The 19047-nt window shown below is 38.7% G+C and overlaps 1 protein-coding gene across 5 annotated transcripts in view; it reads right to left on the minus strand.

Moving 5' to 3' along the window:
- The window catches only part of LOC133642642 (PIH1 domain-containing protein 1-like), a 28862-nt gene extending 10135 nt beyond the window's left edge, over window positions 1-18727 (minus strand). The window contains exons 1-11 of one of the 5 annotated variants that reach the window (XM_062036975.1): window positions 18617-18723; window positions 16176-16277; window positions 16049-16106; window positions 12660-12848; window positions 12434-12495; window positions 8047-8128; window positions 5662-5758; window positions 5559-5585; window positions 5382-5460; window positions 4665-4808; window positions 836-905 (exon numbers count right to left, since the gene is read on the minus strand). In XM_062036975.1, the coding sequence (XP_061892959.1) occupies window positions 870-905; window positions 4665-4808; window positions 5382-5460; window positions 5559-5585; window positions 5662-5758; window positions 8047-8128; window positions 12434-12495; window positions 12660-12848; window positions 16049-16106; window positions 16176-16256 (855 nt within the window). In that variant the 5' untranslated portion in view covers window positions 16257-16277; window positions 18617-18723 and the 3' untranslated portion in view covers window positions 836-869. Of the gene's footprint in view, window positions 1-735; window positions 906-4664; window positions 4809-5381; window positions 5461-5558; window positions 5586-5661; window positions 5759-8046; window positions 8129-12433; window positions 12496-12659; window positions 12849-16048; window positions 16107-16175; window positions 16278-18616 lie in introns of those variants that run through there. The other 4 variants (XM_062036971.1, XM_062036974.1, XM_062036973.1 and 1 more) reach the window with 4 other exon arrangements.
- Window positions 18728-19047: the final 320 nt, after the last annotated feature.

Genomic DNA, 19047 nt, shown 5'->3' on the forward strand with positions numbered 1-19047 from the left:
GGGTACAGAGGCCTGGTGAGAGGCCATTAGTAAAACCAAGGAAATGGTCATGGACTCCTGTTCTCGGTCAACCTTTATAAAAACCCTCCTAGTTTCTGAAATATGCAAGTGGTGGTCTGCAAAACATTTTAAGATGTGGAACAATATATTCCAGGATGTCTAGCCGTATGATTCCCGCTTGGGGTGTAAGAGGTCCTGGGTTCATTTCTCGAACGAGCCCCCAATTATTTCAACAGGTATATTACAATCAAAGCATCCATTTTTTAAATCCTTTCCTTTTCAAAGATCTCTTTTGTGAATGTGCATAGACAGCCATGACTGACTAGCCATTAACACCAATCATTTTATTCAAAGCCAACGTAAATTTTTACAACATACACCAGCTATTGGTGGTGTTATATTTTTTAGGTAACTTTTTTTTTAGCGTGCTGAATGAAATGTTGGCTTTGAGCGGCTTTCATTTTTCATGTATGTACACAGGAGAGATATAATTGCATTAAAAAATGGATGCAATGGCCATCGTGCAGAATTTAAACAGGTGAGCAAGACCATAATAACTCCAAACACCGCCATTTTGTTCTTTTACCCCGTTTTGAACCAAAAAAGTGCGGGTCACAATGATCGAACGCGAGTACCCTCTAAGCATCTAAACTACCAATGACATAAAGCAGCTTTAAGTAAATTATAACAATGAAACTATTTTGAATTTATTGTAGCCTTTTATTTACAATTTCAGCACAATAAACCCATGATTGTATTTGTTTTTTTAATAGCGTAAACATGTGTGCTGTGCCTTTCAGTATATACAGTACATAAACTCATCAAACATATTCACCTTAAAGAAATACCTGAAGTTTATGTCTGTCACTTCAAGATGACACCAGGGGCAAGGTGATTGTGAGGACCTGGCACAGAAGGAACAAGAAGAATGAGTTAACATATGTCTGCTTATTGTCTGAATTGTGGACCAAGGATAACATTATGCTAACATACAATTTAAAAGTGTGGTATAAAAGTAATATAGTCTTAAGTCGTTCCCGCTTGTGTCAACAACCCATTTATGTCGATCAACTCATCAAGTTTTGGTCCACGGTGTTCTTCTCGTTCCAAAAAAATTGCCCGCTTAAGTCGATGTCGACATAAAAATTGAGTGCCATTTCTATGAAAAATCGGTCTGTATGTTGGCATGTGTTGTAGTATTGTTACCTTTATTGTTATCACTAGGCAGCCTGAAACGACAACAGCAACATAACTACTGTCTAGTTACGCGGCATTAAAACCTGCCTGCTTTGCCTTCCCGTTCAGTGCATATAAGCGTACAAATAAAAGCATGGCAGTATCAGTATCAGAAACAAACCAAATGCACACAGTTATTTTCTTTGTTTTTGAGATTTTTGGCCAATTAAAAATATGCGCATGTACAAAAACGTATTAATGACGAAATTACGGCCGCAGTTCTGTTAGATAGAGAAAAAAATTCATATAAAAACAGAAACATCTAAATGTTAAAGGCCTACTGAAACCCACTACTACCGACCACGCAGTCTGATAGTTTATATATCAATGATGAAATCTTAACATTGCAACACATGCCAATACGGCCGGGTTAACTTATAAAGTGCAATTTTAAATTTCCCGGGAAACTTCCGGTTGAAAACGTCTATGTATGATGACGTTTGCGCGTGACGTCAATGGTTGAAACGGAAGTATTCGGACACATTGTATCACAATACAAACAGCTCTGTTTTCATCGCAAAATTCCACAGTATTCTGGACATCTGTGTTGGTGAATCTTTTGCAATTAGTTTAATGAACAATGGAGACTGCAAAGAAGAAAGCTGTAGGTGGGATCGATGTATTAGCAGCTGGCTGCAGCAACACAACCAGGAGGACTTTGAGATGGATAGCAGACGCGCTATCCGACGCTAGCCGCCGACCGCATCGATGATCGGGTGAAGTCCTTCGTCGCGCCGTCGATCGCTGGAACGCAGGTGAGCACGGGTTTTGATGAGCAGATGAGGGCTGGCGTAGGTGGAGCGCTAATGTTTTTATCATAGCTCTGACGAGGTCCCGTAGCTAAGTTAGCTTCAATGGCGTCGTTAGCAACAGCATTGCTAGGCTTCGACAGGCGGCACAGCATTAACCGTGTAGTTACAGGTCCAGTGTTTGGTTCGGTGTCTCCTGATAGTAGTATTGTTGATCTTCTGTCTATCCTTCCAGTCAGGGGCTTATTTATTTTGTTTCTATCTGCATTTAAGCATGATGCTATCATGTTAGCTCTGTAGCTAAAGTGCTTCACCGGTGTATTGTCGTGGAGATAAAAGTCACTGTGAATGTCCATTTCGCATTCTCGACTCTCATTTTCAAGAGGATATAGTATCCGAGGTGGTTTAAAATACAAATCTGTGATCCACAATAGAAAAAGGAGAAAGTGTGGAATCCAATGAGCCCTTTTACCTAAGTTACGGTCAGAGCGAAAAAAGATATGTCCTGCACTGCACTCTAGTCCTTCACTGTCACGTTCCTCATTCACAAATCTTTCATCCTCGCTCAAATTAATGGGGTAATCGTCACTTTCTCGGTCCGAATCGCTCTCGCTGCTGGTGTAAACAATGGGGAAATGTGAAGAGCCCTTCAACCTGCGACGTCACGCTACTTCCGGTACAGGCAAGGCTTTTTTATCAGCGACCAAAAGTTGCGGACTTTATCGTCGATGTTCTCTACTAAATCCTTTCAGCAAAAATATGGCAATATCGCGAAATGATCAAGTATGACACATAGAATGGATCTGCTATCCCCGTTTGAATAAAAAAAAATCATTTCAGTAGGCCTTTAAGCTGCCATAGGTTTGAAAATAATTTATTATGATGGCCCATTCTCCTTATGACTACGGCCAAAGTCACAAGTAAATGTGACAACTATAACGACTATTTTGAAAGTTGACAAGTCATTGATTTACTTAACAATTAGTCGATTAATCGGATTATAACGCGTACACAAAATTAGTGGCTCTAATTAAGCAAACCACTTTAAAATTCAGCTTGAGATATTTTAGGCATGTAATTACGAACAAGAAAGATGACTAAATTATAAATATCTATCGACACTGTAACTATTCTGCTCATTTGGCTGCTAAAAAAACCAACAACTATCACACTTTTGTCCGTTTAAAAGCAATGATAGGCAAAGTGCTAACAAAAAACAAAGTGTCATTTTTTTATGTACAAAAAGGATGGTTAAAATAGCAGAAATAACAGCAAATGATACCACACAATGTAACTTGCTCAAAAAGAAACAAGTATTTTGTGATTTTTTTAAAAAGCTGCACACTGGTATATTATTGATTAACTCCTGGAATTTTTAAATAGAATTGCATCATTGATTAATTCTTAACATTTTAGCTGTCTAATAGATAATATGTTTAATCTTAAGATGCCGGCGTATTAGTACCTAAAGTTGTGTGTGTGTTTGTGTGTGTGTGATTGACGTTTGTTATTGTGCCTTTCTTCATTGCACAGCAAATTGACGCTGCTTTAAAAAGTATTTAAATTGATTTAGACAAAGTTTTAGACTTTGGCTACACTGATAGTTATTTTTCACACAACTTTGTCTCACCCTTGTCAGCTAATTAGCAAGGTAACAAGCTAATCTTACCGAGTTGAGGCCGTATTTTCTATTGCACGGAAATGAAGCGAGGGAAAATTAAGTTAAACTAAGCGCTGGGCTCTGTTTACAGCGAGGGGAAATCTCTCTAGCAAAGTCTGTGTAGTTATGTTCCGCCATACTTTTTCAACTCAAAAGACGCTCGTGCGCATGTGCCATCGCTGCTGTGACGCCGTTTCCAGGAAATATGCAGTGTTGCCTAAAATACATTAATAAATGATGTTTTTTCGGTAATTAAAAATTTAAACGGTATTACTAATCATCGGGAATTTTACCGCGGTTTATCATTATATTGTTTACTATTACAACATATACAGCACAGGCCAAAAGTTTGGACACACCTTCTCATTCAGTGTGTTTTCTTTATTTTCATGACTACTTACATTGTAGATTGTCACTGAAGGCATCAAAACTATGAATGAACACATGTGGAGTTATGTACTTAAAAAAAGGTGAAATAACTGAAAACATGTTTCATATTCTAGTTTATTCAAAATAACCACTCTTTGCTCTGATTACTGCTTTGCACACTCTTGACATTCTCTCGATGAGCTTCAAGAGGTAGTCACCTGAAATGGATTTCACTTCACAGGTGTGCTTGAAGCTCATCGAAAGAATACCAAGAGTGTGCAAAGCAGTAATCAGAGCAAAGGGTGGCTATTTTGAAGAAACTACAATATAAAACATGTTTTCAGTTATTTTACCATTTTTTGTAAAATACATAACTCCACATGTGTTCATTCATAGTTTTGATGCCTTCAGTGACAATCTACAACAGACTGCGCTTTCAAATATTGGACTTTCTGTTGGTTTTCTTAGTGGCTAAGGCAGGAAATCTCGGGCTGCGTTCTGACAAAATTGCTTCAGCACAGCCATTGTTTCAGTGATATCTGATTCCTTACAATAACAATCAGCGTATATAATCACAAGCTTGACCGTCCAACTGCATCAACTTTTCATGGATGTAGGGAGTTGAACTAGCGCAGTTTTATTGGCTTTACCTGAGTGCTGCTGTTGTACTGGGCCACGCTCATGTCCTGGTCAACCACGAAGGAATGAAAGATGTCAAGATGGTAGAGCGAGGGTCTGGCTGTCAACACCAAGCGATCCTCGCCGACGTCAAGGACCAGCGACCGCGACGAAACCTGGACAGCCAACACTTAAATACAACTTGAGACTTTTTACTCAGCTTTCACATGAGATCTACAACGTACAGTAGGGAAGGGATTCATACGGCTCCATTCCTGGGTAGCGCTTCGGTGAAAGGAAGGGGATGAGGTGTGGGGGTTTAATCATTTTGCAATGCAGTCTGCTGAAAATGATGAAAAGCGCCATTTTACATAGCAACTGACGCTGTGGTCAAATGTGGACAGTGAACACATTTTAACATATTCAATACTCTACTGCTAACTGGTGGCTAAAGTGAATAGTGTCCCCATTCGTCACGTTTCATGTGAATACCTTTCCTACTGTACTTCATTGAATTATTAATTATCTAAAGAGACAAATGTCTGAGTTAATGCGAAAAATGCAAATGTTTACGACCCACATCTATAACGGAACATTTAACAACTTTCATTTAGCGTACGTAGCAAGCAAGGTTGAATCACTCAGGTTTATTGCAGTGTTGCAAACAATCAACGTAAAATAGGGTGTGCAGGTTTTACTCCTACGTTTGAGTGGGAAATATGTTTATTTTGTATGTGTGTGTCTCTCACCACACCAGGCAGCTTGATTTCTGCTATGAGGTACTCAGGGACACCAGCAGGGGGCTCTACAAACAAGGTGAACTCTGGTCTGAGAAGTGAGAAAGATGAAAAAAAATAAAAGCACTCAAGGATGTATAAAAAATGAAAACGTGAATGTGTATTAATCGTTTCTACAAGGACCTTTACCTTTTTGCAATAGAAGAGGAGTTTTCCCTAGGTAAAAGGTTACACAGTCATTGTTGTGTGGTTACTTTCTGATGATGCAATCAATACATCATTCCAGACTTACTGGGGTTGGAGCTCCTCTATAACCGGCTTGCTTTTCGTGCGAATGTTCTGCTCGCTGACCGACCCTAAGAACTTTCTGTTCTTCAGCACCTTCCATTCTGGGAAAAAAACAAGAACCACACTCTTAAAAATTGTCAACACAAAAATTAAGAAATAATTGTACAAACCCCGTTTCCATATGAGTTGGGAAATTGTGTTAGATGTAAATATAAACGGAATACAATGACTTGCAAATCATTTTCAACCCATATTTAGTTGAATATGCTACAAAGACAACATATTTGATGTTCAAACTGATAAACTTTTTTTTTTTGCAAATAATTATTAACTTTACAAATTTGATGCCAGCAACACGTGACAAAGAAGTTGGGAAAGGTGGCAATAAATACTGATAAAGTTGAGGATTGCTCATCAAACACTTATTTGGAACATCCCACAGGTGAACAGGCAAATTGGGAACAGGTGGGTGCCATGATTGGGTATAAAAGTAGATTCCATGAAATGCTCAGTCATTCACAAACAAGGATGGGGCGAGGGTCGCCACTTTGTCAACAAATGCATGAGCAAATTGTTGAACGGTTTAAGAAAAACCTTTCTCAACCAGCTATTGCAAGGAATTTAGGGATTTCACCATCTACGGTCCGTAATATCATCAAAGGGTTCAGAGAATCTGGAGAAATCACTGCACGTAAGCAGCTAAGCCCGTGACCTTCCATCCCTCAGGCTGTACTGCATCAACAAGCGACATCAGTGTGTAAAAGATATCACCACATGGGCTCAGGAACACTTCAGAAACCCACTGTCAGTAACTACAGTTGGTCGCTACATCTGTAAGTGCAAGTTAAAACTCTCCTATGCAAGGCGAAAACCGTTTATCAACAACACCCAGAAACGCCGTCGGCTTCGCTGGGCCTGAGCTCATCTAAGATGGACTGATACAAAGTGGAAAAGTGTTCTGTGGTCTGACGAGTCCACATTTCAAATTGTTTTTGGAAACTGTGGACGTCGTGTCCTCCGGACCAAAGACGGAAAGAATCATCCGGATTGTTATAGGCGCAAAGTTGAAAAGCCAGCATCTGTGATGGTATGGGGGTGTATTAGTGCCCAAAACATGGGTAACTTACACATCTGTGAAGGCGCCATTAATGCTGAAAGGTACATACAGCTTTTGGAGCAACATATGTTGCCATCCAAGCAACGTTACCATGGACGCTCCTGCTTATTTCAGCAAGGCAATGCCAAGCCACGTGTTACATCAACGTGGCTTCATAGTAAAAGAGTGCGGGTACTAGACTGGCCTGCCTGTAGTCCAGACCTGTCTCCCATTGAAAATGTGTGGCGCATTATGAAGCCTAAAATACCACAACGGAGACCCCCGGACTGTTGAACAACTTAAGCTGTACATCAAGCAAGAATGGGAAAGAATTCCACCTGAGAAGCTTAAAAAATGTGTCTCCTCAGTTCCCAAATGTTTACTGAGTGTTGTTAAAAGGAAAGGCCATGTAAACAGTGGTGAACATGCCCTTTCCCAACTACTTTGGCACGTGTTGCAGCCATGAAATTCTAAGTTATTTATTATTTGCAAAAAATAAAATAAAGTTCATGAGTTTGAACATCAAATATCTTGTCTTTGTAGTGCATTCAACTGAATATGGGTTGAAAAGGATTTGCAAATCATAGTATTCCGTTTATATTTACATCTAACACAATTTCCCAACTCATATGGAAACGGGGTTTGTACTTTAAACCAGTGTTTCGTAACCCTTGTTGGGGATAAGCGCCCCCTCGAGGGCTGCTAAAAAACATCTGTTTCCCAGCTGTGGTCCGAAAGGGCCGCAGCAGTACTCAGTTGTAATACACTTTTCCAAACCTTGTAGCAGTAATGACATTATCAAACCAACAGAAGAAGTATGGAGCTAAAGTCATAGAGAGGTTTCTTCAGTGCAAAAAATATGACGCAAGTGGTGCAGCTGTATTTTCATTTGCACTTAAATCTTTTTGACAGTTCTTCTACAAAACATATGTTATTACTACTCAATATTAATTTGGTTAGAATTTGTTTTATCTTTTATATATCTATTTGTCATCAGTATTTATGAGTCTCTTACTTTGCAATATATCGGATTAGTATTTATTTTCGCAATCAGCCTCACCCAAGTCTTGATAATAATTGTGGTTAACAAATGGTTTCATATCATTTGACAAGGTTTATCCTGTTAAACTGTAAGTAGGTTAGATAAAATTATTGAAAACGATTAAAATCAACAGTAAAATGACTAATTCAGTGTTAAAATTGGAGTGGGACCTGGGTCCTTCTGTAGTGTAATAGATGGGCCCCGGGGACAAAAAGATTCTGAATCCTTGCTTTAAACAAATGCACACTTACCTCTACTAAGCATGAGTTTGTATTTGTTCTCTAGACCTTCCAAAGACACCATGATAACAAACTGCTGGAACAAGGCTTCCCCCTACAAGGCACATACATACAATGTGAATCAGTGAAACTAAAATAGTCATCACACATTTAATTAAGTACATGATGACTCAGATAGGTGTAATTATGACACATGTATGGTGCTTAGGCATTTGTATATAATGTCAACAAAGTTCAATGGTCAGGTGACTTTGTTTGGCCCATGTTGACTTGATATGTTGGTTTTGGTTAACTTGCACCATAGGTTGTTTGGATTGGTACATATAAATTGATGTTATGCTAATATAAACACTCATGGTAATCGACTAACAATGCTCACATTGTCCAATAGATGGTGGCACGTACAGTGATTTAATTAATCCATCTGGCCCGCGGGCTGTAGTTTTGGACACATCTGATCTACACCAAGACCATACTACCAAAGGATGCGATAGCCATTTTGCAATGTTGTAATGTAGTACATAAAAGACATACGTATTTGTGTTCCGGGTGAAAACGTGGATTATTAATCTTTGTAGTATTCAGGCATGTGAGCTCACTTTGAGGACAAAAAGAGGAAAATTGAGAAAAAAAGAGGAATTTTCTATCAGCATCAAGTGCCGCCACGCAAACCCAGAGAGAAAATGTTGAAAATCAAGACCACATTTCCTGCAATTGGGTGCATTTCAACACTATATTTTACCTTTAAAATGTATTCTCATCTACCAACCTCTTTTGGCTGTCGTTTAGACACTTACATGTCCCATGTAATGTACCACATAATTCTAGTTTTTTTTAGTAGATTATTTATTAAAATGTCTACCACTGTCACCTCAAAAATGCACCTTCTTGACGGCTACCAATTAATGCTCTAGAACAGTGGTTCTCAACCTTTTTTCAGTGATGTACCCCCTGTGAACATTTTTTTAATTCAAGTACCCCCTAATCATAGCAAAGCATTTTTGGTTGAAAAAAAGAGATAAATAAGTCAAATACAGCACTATGTCATCAGTTTCTGATTTATTAAATTGTATAACAGTGCAAAATATTGCTCATTTGTAGTGGTCTTTCTTGAACTATTTGGAAAAAAAGATATAAAAATAACTAAAAACTTGTTGAAAAATAAACAAGTGATTCAATTATAAATAAAGATTTCTACACATAGAAGTACTCATCAACTTAAAGTGCCCTCTTTGGGGATTGTAATAGAGATCCATCTGGATTCATTAACTTAATTCTAAACATTTCTTCACAAAAAACAACAACTTGTAACATCAATATTTATGGAACATGTCCACAAAAAATCTAGCTGTCAACACTGAATATTGCATTGTTGCATTGAAATGAATGGAATAGCCTACTTGATTTGATGTTCAGTTTATGAACTTACATTCATATTTTGTTGAAGTATTATTCAATAAATATATTTATAAAGGATTTTTGAATTGTTGCTATTTTTAGAATATTTTTAAAAAATCTCACGTACCCCTTGGCATACCTTCAAGTACCCGCAGGGGTACGCGTACCCCCATTTGAGAACCACTGCTCTAGAACTACAACTGGTTTAGAACTAACAGTGTTCAGATTGCAATCATCCAAATATGAATAGTAGCAAAGTAGGCAGCCGTCAACGTTGTGGCCCTTGATGCTAAGTATGCTAACTAGCAAGTTTGTCTGGTGCTCCTGATCGTGTCCCTGTCCCGCAACTTAGTGCGGCATTTATGCAAAAGGAAAACATTTTTGTTTACATCATATTTTTTTATATTTCATTAAAAAACGCGGAAGTGATATTGTGACCCGAAAATAAATGTTAAAAAGCGTAGATTTCCCCGTGTTCGCGGACGTTTCACATGCCCGATTATTTTTAAAAAATTTACTTTTTCTCATTTATTCTGCCTTTTTGCTCTTTTTAAACAAGTTCACTGTAGTCATGAGGCCCACCACAGTCATGTAATTTGCAAAACTGGGTCAAAAATGGAAAGAGTGGTGGTCTTAGTACACATCCCTGTGGAGCCCCAGTGATGGTTTCGGAGGTGTCGCTATTTTGTGGAAGTCCAGCGCTCAGTTACAGTTTTTGTATGAGCTACTCGAAAATTACCGTATTTTTCGGACTATAAGTCACAGTTTTTTTCATAGTTTGGCCGGGGTGCGACTTATACTCAGGAACGACTTATGTGTGAAATTATTAAACACATTACCGTAAAATATCAAATAATATTATTTAGCTCATTCACGTAAGAGACTAGAAGTATAAGATTTCATGGGATTTAGCGATTAGGAGTCACAGATTGTTTGGTAAATGTATAGCATGTTCTATATGTTAATAGTTATTTGAATGACTCTTACCATAATATGTTACGTTAACATACCAGGCACTTTCTCAGTTGGTTATTTATGCCTCATATAACGTACACTTATTCAGCCTGTTGTTCACTATTCTTTATTTATTTTAAATTGCCTTTTAAATGTCTATTTTTGGTGTTGGGTTTTATCAAATACATTTCCACAAAAAATGCGATTTATACTCAAGTGCGACTTGTATATGTTTTTTTTCTTCTTTATTATGCATTTTCGGCCGGTGCGACTTATACTCCGAAAAATAAGGTACCGGTACTTGTGTTGGTAGATAACTTATGACTTCTCTGAGTCCGGGTGGGTGCAGACTGGATGGAGAGCAGCAGACATGGATTCCCCTACGGCAGGGGCGGGCAATTAATTTTCACCGGGGGCCGCATAAGCAACCCGAGCACTGCTGGAGGGCCACACGACAATATTTCAATTAAATTTTGCTCAATATTATTTTTGATATACCGTAAGATAAATAATAATGATGATAATAATAATAATAATTAATAATAATAATAATAATTTAATTTAACCTAACTTAACTTTATACAAAAGCAGATTGCTTTTGATGGTCACTTTATCCTGCATTATCCAACGTTTTTCCCCATCAGATTTGGACAACCATATGTTGTTAAAAATAGTTTTTAATCATATTTATTTTATATTGTTTTTATATTGGTTTTATATGTAATTGTTTTTTCTTTTTATTCAGTCATTGGTGGAGCTAAGGATAATATTTGAATATTGTTTTTAATATTGTTGTGCAGCACTTTGGAAACATTTTGTTGTTTAAATGTGCTATATAAATAAAGTGGATTGGATTGGATTGTCACACCTGCCAGCTTGTCCCATTTCAGTCCTAACATGTCCAAACACGCATTTACCTATGTGAACAAGTCATTACCTGTGGTTGTCTCTTTAATTGACTGCATGGCTGCCAGCTACTCCGTGATTTGAAAGTCTGCAGTTATCCTACGTAAGAAGAAGAGCAGCTGGGCGGTGTCACGTACATCACAGCTCTCATCCAAAGTTAGCGAAAAACAGTCCATGTCTCCGCGGGCATATCAGCGCAACAGAGTCCAATAAGCACTCCTTAATAAACTCTCCGTCAGAAAACGCCTTACTTTTTCTGGCGCTTTTGTGAGAAATGACGAAACTTGTCCTGACGGCTGCATCTCTGGGGGTGTGAAATATGGCAAAAAGTCCTTGTTGGCTTTGCAGTTTTACCATCAACGCATCGGCCTCCCTTGCGCGCGCTTCATCAGACACATTCCGGTATTTTCCCTTGTGTTTCTTCGTGTAGTGGCGATTAAAATGATATTCTTTAAACACAGCAAGCTGTGTACCACAAATTAAGCACACGGCTTTACCTTTAATTTATTTAAAGAAATACTTGCCAGTCCATGTCTTGTTGAAAACACGCCATTCGTCATCAACTTTTCTTTTTTTAGCGTCTCATCACTTGTCTCTATGCACCTTCACTCACAGGTTCCCCCCGGACATACGGCATAAATAACACATTTCAAAATAAAAGCAGCACAGTTGTATTGCGCGCACGACATAGATGTTTTTTAAACTTTATTTTGTAATTTGTAATTGCGCCGTTCAATTCACTCACAATCGCACACGCGCATACGTCCACACGGAAGTAAGACAAATAACGCTTTTCAAAACAAAAGCAGCACCGTTGTATTGCACACTCGACATAGATACTTTTTAAAATTTATTTTGTAATTTATGATTGGCCTCACGCGGGCCGGACAGGGATGCGCAAAGGGCCGGATGCGGCCCGCTAGCCGTACAATGCCCAGGTCTGCCCTACGGACATGCTTAACTTGCAAGCAAACTGAAACTTGGGAAGGAGGCGGCCATGTTGGTTCTTACCGTTGCTGTCCTACTACACAGCTTACTTTTAACCCACACTTTGCACATGTTTACATTATTTTCTAAAATATCATGTTTTCCTCCTTCCTTTAAAGAACATCACTGTAAGAAAGCACAACTACCAACACACCTGACACTTCTGGAAGAACTCCTGGTTAATGACCACGTCATAAGCCGTGCACCCCTGAGAATCTGACACAAAGACACGTTGAGTTTAGGCATGATGAGAGGTAAGTATAACAATATGAAGAGAGGAACTAAAAGATACTGTTCCTTAAAAGTGAAGCGTTCTGAATACTTTCTGATTGCACTGCACTGTAGGTATTCATGAATTAAATGTGACTGTGATTACTTACTGTTGTCTACCTCAGTGTGTGGCTCCCCGAGACTCATGGGAACTCTGTAACCACTGGGGTCTTCTGATTGGAGCAACTCCACAAGCTCCTCTTTGGACAGTTCCGGTGGCGGCGGAACTAAGTTTGACTGACAGATGTTGACAAAGACCTTCTGTTTGTCCTTTTCCGACACGGTCTTCACACATATTCCTGTGAGGGAGGACACATAAGAGCACGGGTGCCTAAATGTTTTGTCTCCATATATAAATATAAGGTAGTAGAGAATGTTACCCAATTCAGTTAACATGCAACTCTGCATCTTTTATGTACATTTTTAACCTCAAAACATTCAAAAATGTCATTTTCTGCAGCTTTTCGCCATTTCCAGGTGTTCCGTAACTAGTTTGTCCTAGATATTTAATTCGATCGCTTTCAAACTTAAACCAGACAGATTAGACATAAGGAGGATGTTCAATTTCAAAGCGTTTAGGTTTTCGTTATAGGATGTGAGTGAAGCATTGCGGCCAAGATACAAGATTCTCCATTGAGCGTCAAAAAGTCATGGCTTTACCGTCTCAAATTCAAATGAGACTAGTTAGCCTGTGAAAACAGAAATCTATCGTTTTTCACTATAAAATTTGATGACTGAGCTGCCGTAAAATCTGTGGCCATTTTTACAGTGCAGTACTGTAAATTGCAAAAACAATAGTACTCATATTTTTACCTTAAGACTTTGGCGACTGAGCTGCTACTTTTTTACTGCGCCATCAAAAATGGTGCAGCTTGAAAGAGGACAGTGTGAATATTTTTTTAATTTGGTAGCCAACCTTTGGCGGGTCAAACAAAATGACATGGGGGGCCAAATTTGGCCCGCAAGCCCCACTTTGTGCATTAGAGTGTGATGCTTTTATAGAGCATTTCCAAGATTTTGATCATATGTTTTTATTATGTGAAGCTAGTCACCAGCAGGGATGGGTATCGTTTACATTTTAAAGGCCTACTGAAACCCACTACTACCGACCACGCAGTCTGATAGTTTATATATCAATGATGAAATCTTAACATTGCAACACATGCCAATACGGCCGGGTTAACTTATAAAGTGCAATTTTAAATTTCCCGCGAAACTTCCGGCTGAAAACGTCTATGTATGATGACGTTTGCGCGTGACGTCGATGGTTGAAACGGAAGTATTCGGACACATTGTATCCCAATACAAACAGCTCTGTTTTCATCGCAAAATTCCACAGTATTCTGGACATCTGTGTTGGTGAATCTTTTGCAATTTGTTTAATGAACAATGGAGACCGCAAAGAAGAAAGCTGTAGGTGGGATCGGTGTAGTAGCGGCTGGCTGCAGCAACACAACCAGGAGGACTTTGACTTGGATAGCAGACGCGCTATCCGACGCTAGCCGCCGACCGCATCGATGATCGGGTGAAGTCCTTCGTCGCGCCGTCGATCGCTGGGACGCAGGTGAGCACGGGTGTTGATGAGCAGATGAGGGCTGGCGTAGGTGGAGCGCTAATGTTTTTATCATTGCTCTGGTAGCTAAGTTAGCTTCAATGGCGTCGTTAGCAACAGTATTGCTAGGCTTCGACAGGCGGCACAGCATTAACCGTGTAGTTACAGGTCCAGTGTTTGGTTCGGTGTCTCCTGATAGTAGTATTGTTGATCTTCTGTCTATCCTTCCAGTCAGGGGCTTATTTATTTTGTTTCTATCTGCATTTAAGCATGATGCTATCACGTTAGCTCCGTAGCTAAAGGGCTTCACCGATGTATTGTCGTGGAGATAAAAGTCACTGTGAATGTCCATTTCGCGTTCTCGACTCTCATTTTCAAGAGGATATAGTATCCGAGGTGGTTTAAAATACAAATCCGTGATCCACAATAGAAAAAGGAGAAAGTATGGAATCCAATGAGCCCTTTTACCTAAGTTACGGTCAGAACGAAAAAAGATACGTCCTGCACTGCACTCTAGTCCTTCACTCTCACGTTCCTCATCCACAAATCTTTCATCCTCGCTCAAATTAATGGGGTAATCGTCGCTTTCTCGGTCCGAATCGCTCTCGCTGCTGGTGTAAACAATGGGGAAATGTGAGGAGCCCTACAAACTGCGACATCACGCTACTTCCGGTACAGGCAAGGCTTTTTTTATCAGCGACCAAAAGTTGCAACTTTATCGTTGATGTTCTCTACTAAATCCTTTCAGCAAAAATATGGCAATATCGTGAAATGATCAAGTATGACACATAGAATGGATCTGCTATCCCTGTTTAAATAAAAAAAATTCATTTCAGTAGGCCTTTAATCAATACTAGTACCAAATTGGTACTTGAAAAGCAGCGCCGGTGCTTAAATGGTGCCTGAATCGGTACTTAAAAAATGAAGAACATGCACATTATTGTGAATAAAAAAAAAAAATAATAATAAGTCCTACCTTCTTATGCAGTTTTGTGAGATTAAAATTAAACATACTAGTAATTGAAAGAAATTAAACATACTAGTAATTGCAAGACTTCAAAGTCAAAGACTTCCTCAGCAAATCAACTCAGGAAGTACCGGTAGTATAAACGGTTGAGGCATCTAATAATGTCTTGATTACTGTTGTCAATTAAATGCGACAGAATAAAAACTGAAAAGTTGATAATTGATATGAATCATCATTTAATGTTTACAATGTGAAACTTCATGATGACAAACCTAAAGGCAAGTAATTCAAGTAGTGAATGAGCTCTTATTCTGAAGGTGTTTCACAGGATGTCACTGCCACTGGCAGCAAAATACTTCAATTATGTCAATTAAATTATAACTAGGTAATACATTCAGAAATAAGTAATACGGCCCACATTAAATCGTGGTAATTATTGCAGCAATACAGAACAGAAACTTTTGTAATTGTTACACTTATAGTTCCGGGGGTTTGTAAATGCAACCTCCCTTGTCATAACCGTCATTCATTCGCGCATAACGAGGACGTTTTTTTGATTGATTGAAACTTTTATTAGTAGATTGCACAGTACAGTACATATTCCGTACAATTGACCACTAAATGGTAACACCCGAATAAGTTTTTCAACTTGTTTAAGTCGGGGTCCACGTAAGTGCCAAGTTGATGTTGTCGCTACAGGCTAGCCTAGCGCTGGGTTGCTATGGCTGCTGGTTATGAGGGCTGCTGTTGGCGTGTTAAGGTCTGCAATAAAGTTTCAACAGAAATTCAGACTCAGTGTGCTACATTATTGACAAGACGTTACTTGCAGAATATCATCGCCAAGCACTTGTTGCAGGTTGCTGCGACTCCATTTATTTAGCACCGAAATGAAGCATCAATAGCTTCTTCTTTTTGCAGTCAGGTTACGACTGCTTACGCTGGCATTGGAGAACCGGGTTTCAGTGCCAATCTCTACTTACCAGGTTGCGGTCGGATCACTTTGGAGTCTGGATTTTCTGCCTGCAGGCTTCCTACTGTCTGAAAGGAAAGACAGTAACTTGGTTAATCAAATACACTTAATACATCAAAAGAGTAAGTGATTATTACCTGTGACAACAGCTGTTGATACAGGTCTTCCTGCTGCTCTAACTCCATCTCAGAATTGAGGAGTGTTGAGTCTGTGGTCATGGTTTTGGCTCAAATTTAGTCCTGTGGTTTAATAAAATAGGATTAAAACCTCTAAAATAAGGTCCTCCCACACAATAAAAACAGGCTATGTAATTATCCAATATATGACATATTTGTCAACCAGGGAGTAAAATCATTGGTCCCGGGGCCGCATTTAATGTTTATCATACCCAGGTAGCCCAGAAACTGCCTTTTTTATGCTGTTTTGCGACACCCGTGTCACGTGACTTCAAACTTGACACCTCATTGGCTGGTTCAGAGAAAGGATCGATTGCTTCAGTCTTAATTCAGTCTAGCTTTTTGAAGCAGAAATTTTTTCTACATGAGACTTTCAGCTCATCATTTTTTTTACAACACATTTTTATTAGGGATGTCCGATAATATCGGACCGCCGATATTATCGGCCGATAAATGCTTTAAAAAGTAATATCTGAAATTATCGGTATCGGTTTCAAGATTATCGGTATCGGTTTCCAAAAGTAAAATTTGGGACTTTCTAAAACGCCGCTGTGTACACGGAGGCAGGGAAATGTACAGAGCGCCAATTAATCCTTGAAGGCGCTGCCTTTACGTACTGGCCCAGTCACATACTATCTATGGCTTGACACACGCACTAGCGAATGCAAGCATATTTGATCAACAGCCATACAGGTCACACTGAGGGTGACCGTATAAACAACGTTAACACTGTTACAAATATGCGCCACACTGTGAGCCCACACCAAACAACAATGACAAACACAATTCAGGAGAACATCCGCACCGTAACACAACATAAACACAACAGAACAAATACCCAGAACTCCTTGAAGATGCTTGATTTCATTCAGAAAAATCTACCTCTCACACGTGATGACAAGGAGAAAAAGAATTAGCCCACTCTTTGAGCTTCATCTGTTGCACAAATAGACTAATAGTCTGGACTGAGTGAAGCTGTTTTATTTATGTTTTGTGCCTTTTTCCCCCATGCACTTTAAAGGATGGCTGTGTTTTCTACTGGTCTAGACTGAAGCAGTTGTATTAATGTTCATGCACTTTAAAGGGTGGCTGTGTTATCTACTAGTCTAGACTGGAGCGTTTTTTTTTTATCTTTGTGCCTTTCTTGTTCTTATTTGCACATTTTTGTTACTCATACGAATACGTTAAGAACAGGGCAGATTGAGCCCAGTTTATAGTATACTTTGGACTGGAGCTGTGTGCCTTCATTGTTTTTGTAGCTGTTGTTTTGAGGCATGTTTTTTTTTTTTTAAAAAAAGCACTTTGTGAAAGTCAAAGTTAACAGTGTTTCCCATAGTTGTAGTGGGTATCAGGATTATTTCAGGGAGAGCATGTCCCACATTCCAAGCTGCTGTTTTGAGGCATGTTCAAAAAAATAATGCACTTTGTGACTTCAATAATAAATATGGCAGTGCCATGTTGGCACTTTTTTCCATAACTTGAGTTGATTTATTTTGGAAAACCTTGTTACATTAATGCATCCGGCGGGGCATCACAACAAAATTAGGCATAATAATGTGTTAATTCCATGACTATATATATCGGTATCGGTAATTAAGAGTTGGACAATATCGGAATATCGGATATCGGCAAAAAAGCCATTATTGGACATCCCTAATTTTTATAACACTGAATTTTAAAACACATTTTGCTAACATTATTTTTTTCAATAAAAGTTTGATGTAAAAAAATTCAGATGACAAAATTCAAACTCAAAAAAATCTGTATGATGAATTCAGTGTAAAAAAAAAAAAATTGGTATTAAAAGACACAAATTAACCTGCATACTACACTGTCAAAATTCATGCCATCAAGGACAAAGTGTACTTACTGAAGTGTACTCACGGATGTATTCCATTTGAGACACAGCTTATAATTGCTGTCTATTACTACGATGCCAAAACGTCTATAAATCCACTAAAACGTGTACTATCGTCATGATTATTGAGAAATTATAGCATGAGCTAAGGTTAGACGTAAAAGAAATGCTGTAATTTAATATTCACTGTCAACAATTCTACATGCAAGTCTATCATGTTATTTTTGCATTAATCCCAGGATAGAGTTCCCATGAAGACATAAACGTGCATAAACATATATACACTATGAAAAGTCACATTGCACCAAAATTAAGTTTTAAAACAACTAAAACCTGAAGCTACATACACACAGTTGCAGAGTAAATACGGTTACTGTATGAACAACTAGTAGGAACATGTACGTTAGCGTTAGCGTTAGCTTTAGCATCACGAAGGTACAAAGCAGCCATGAAGCTTTGCACCGCGTTTTGTTTGAAACCAAACATGCCGCGTTGCGTTTAAGTTTTAAACGCAAAATATATACACATAGCGAAGAACACTTACCCGTCTTCGGCAAAAAAAAAGTTGTGTTTGTTTACAACACACACATCACCTGGTAGCGGCTGACAAGCGACGGTGTTCGCCAGTTTCCACCAGCAGCACTTCCGCTTCGGACCCGTCAGAATAAAAGCGCTCACATTTGAATTTCAAACGGTTTTGTACAAACACTGGAAATTTAATTGGCTTTATTGCATGAAATATGAAGTCAAGTTCGACATATGAAGTCAACATTTCATGTTCAGTGTTTCAAGAGGAGAAGAGTAATTTCATTTTCTATTTAAAAGTGTATACGTTGTTAAATGAGCTACTGTGTGTAACAATTTCCCTTGTGGATCAATAAAGTTTGTCCAAGTCTAAGTCTAAAGGCTCAGGAAGTTTTCGTATATGTTTTCTACACATTAAGTTTTTAAAACGCGCCCGATATAAATAAAACG

This window comes from Entelurus aequoreus, linkage group LG25, assembly GCF_033978785.1.
Source record: "Entelurus aequoreus isolate RoL-2023_Sb linkage group LG25, RoL_Eaeq_v1.1, whole genome shotgun sequence".
In the NCBI taxonomy this organism is placed as follows: domain Eukaryota; kingdom Metazoa; phylum Chordata; class Actinopteri; order Syngnathiformes; family Syngnathidae; genus Entelurus; species Entelurus aequoreus.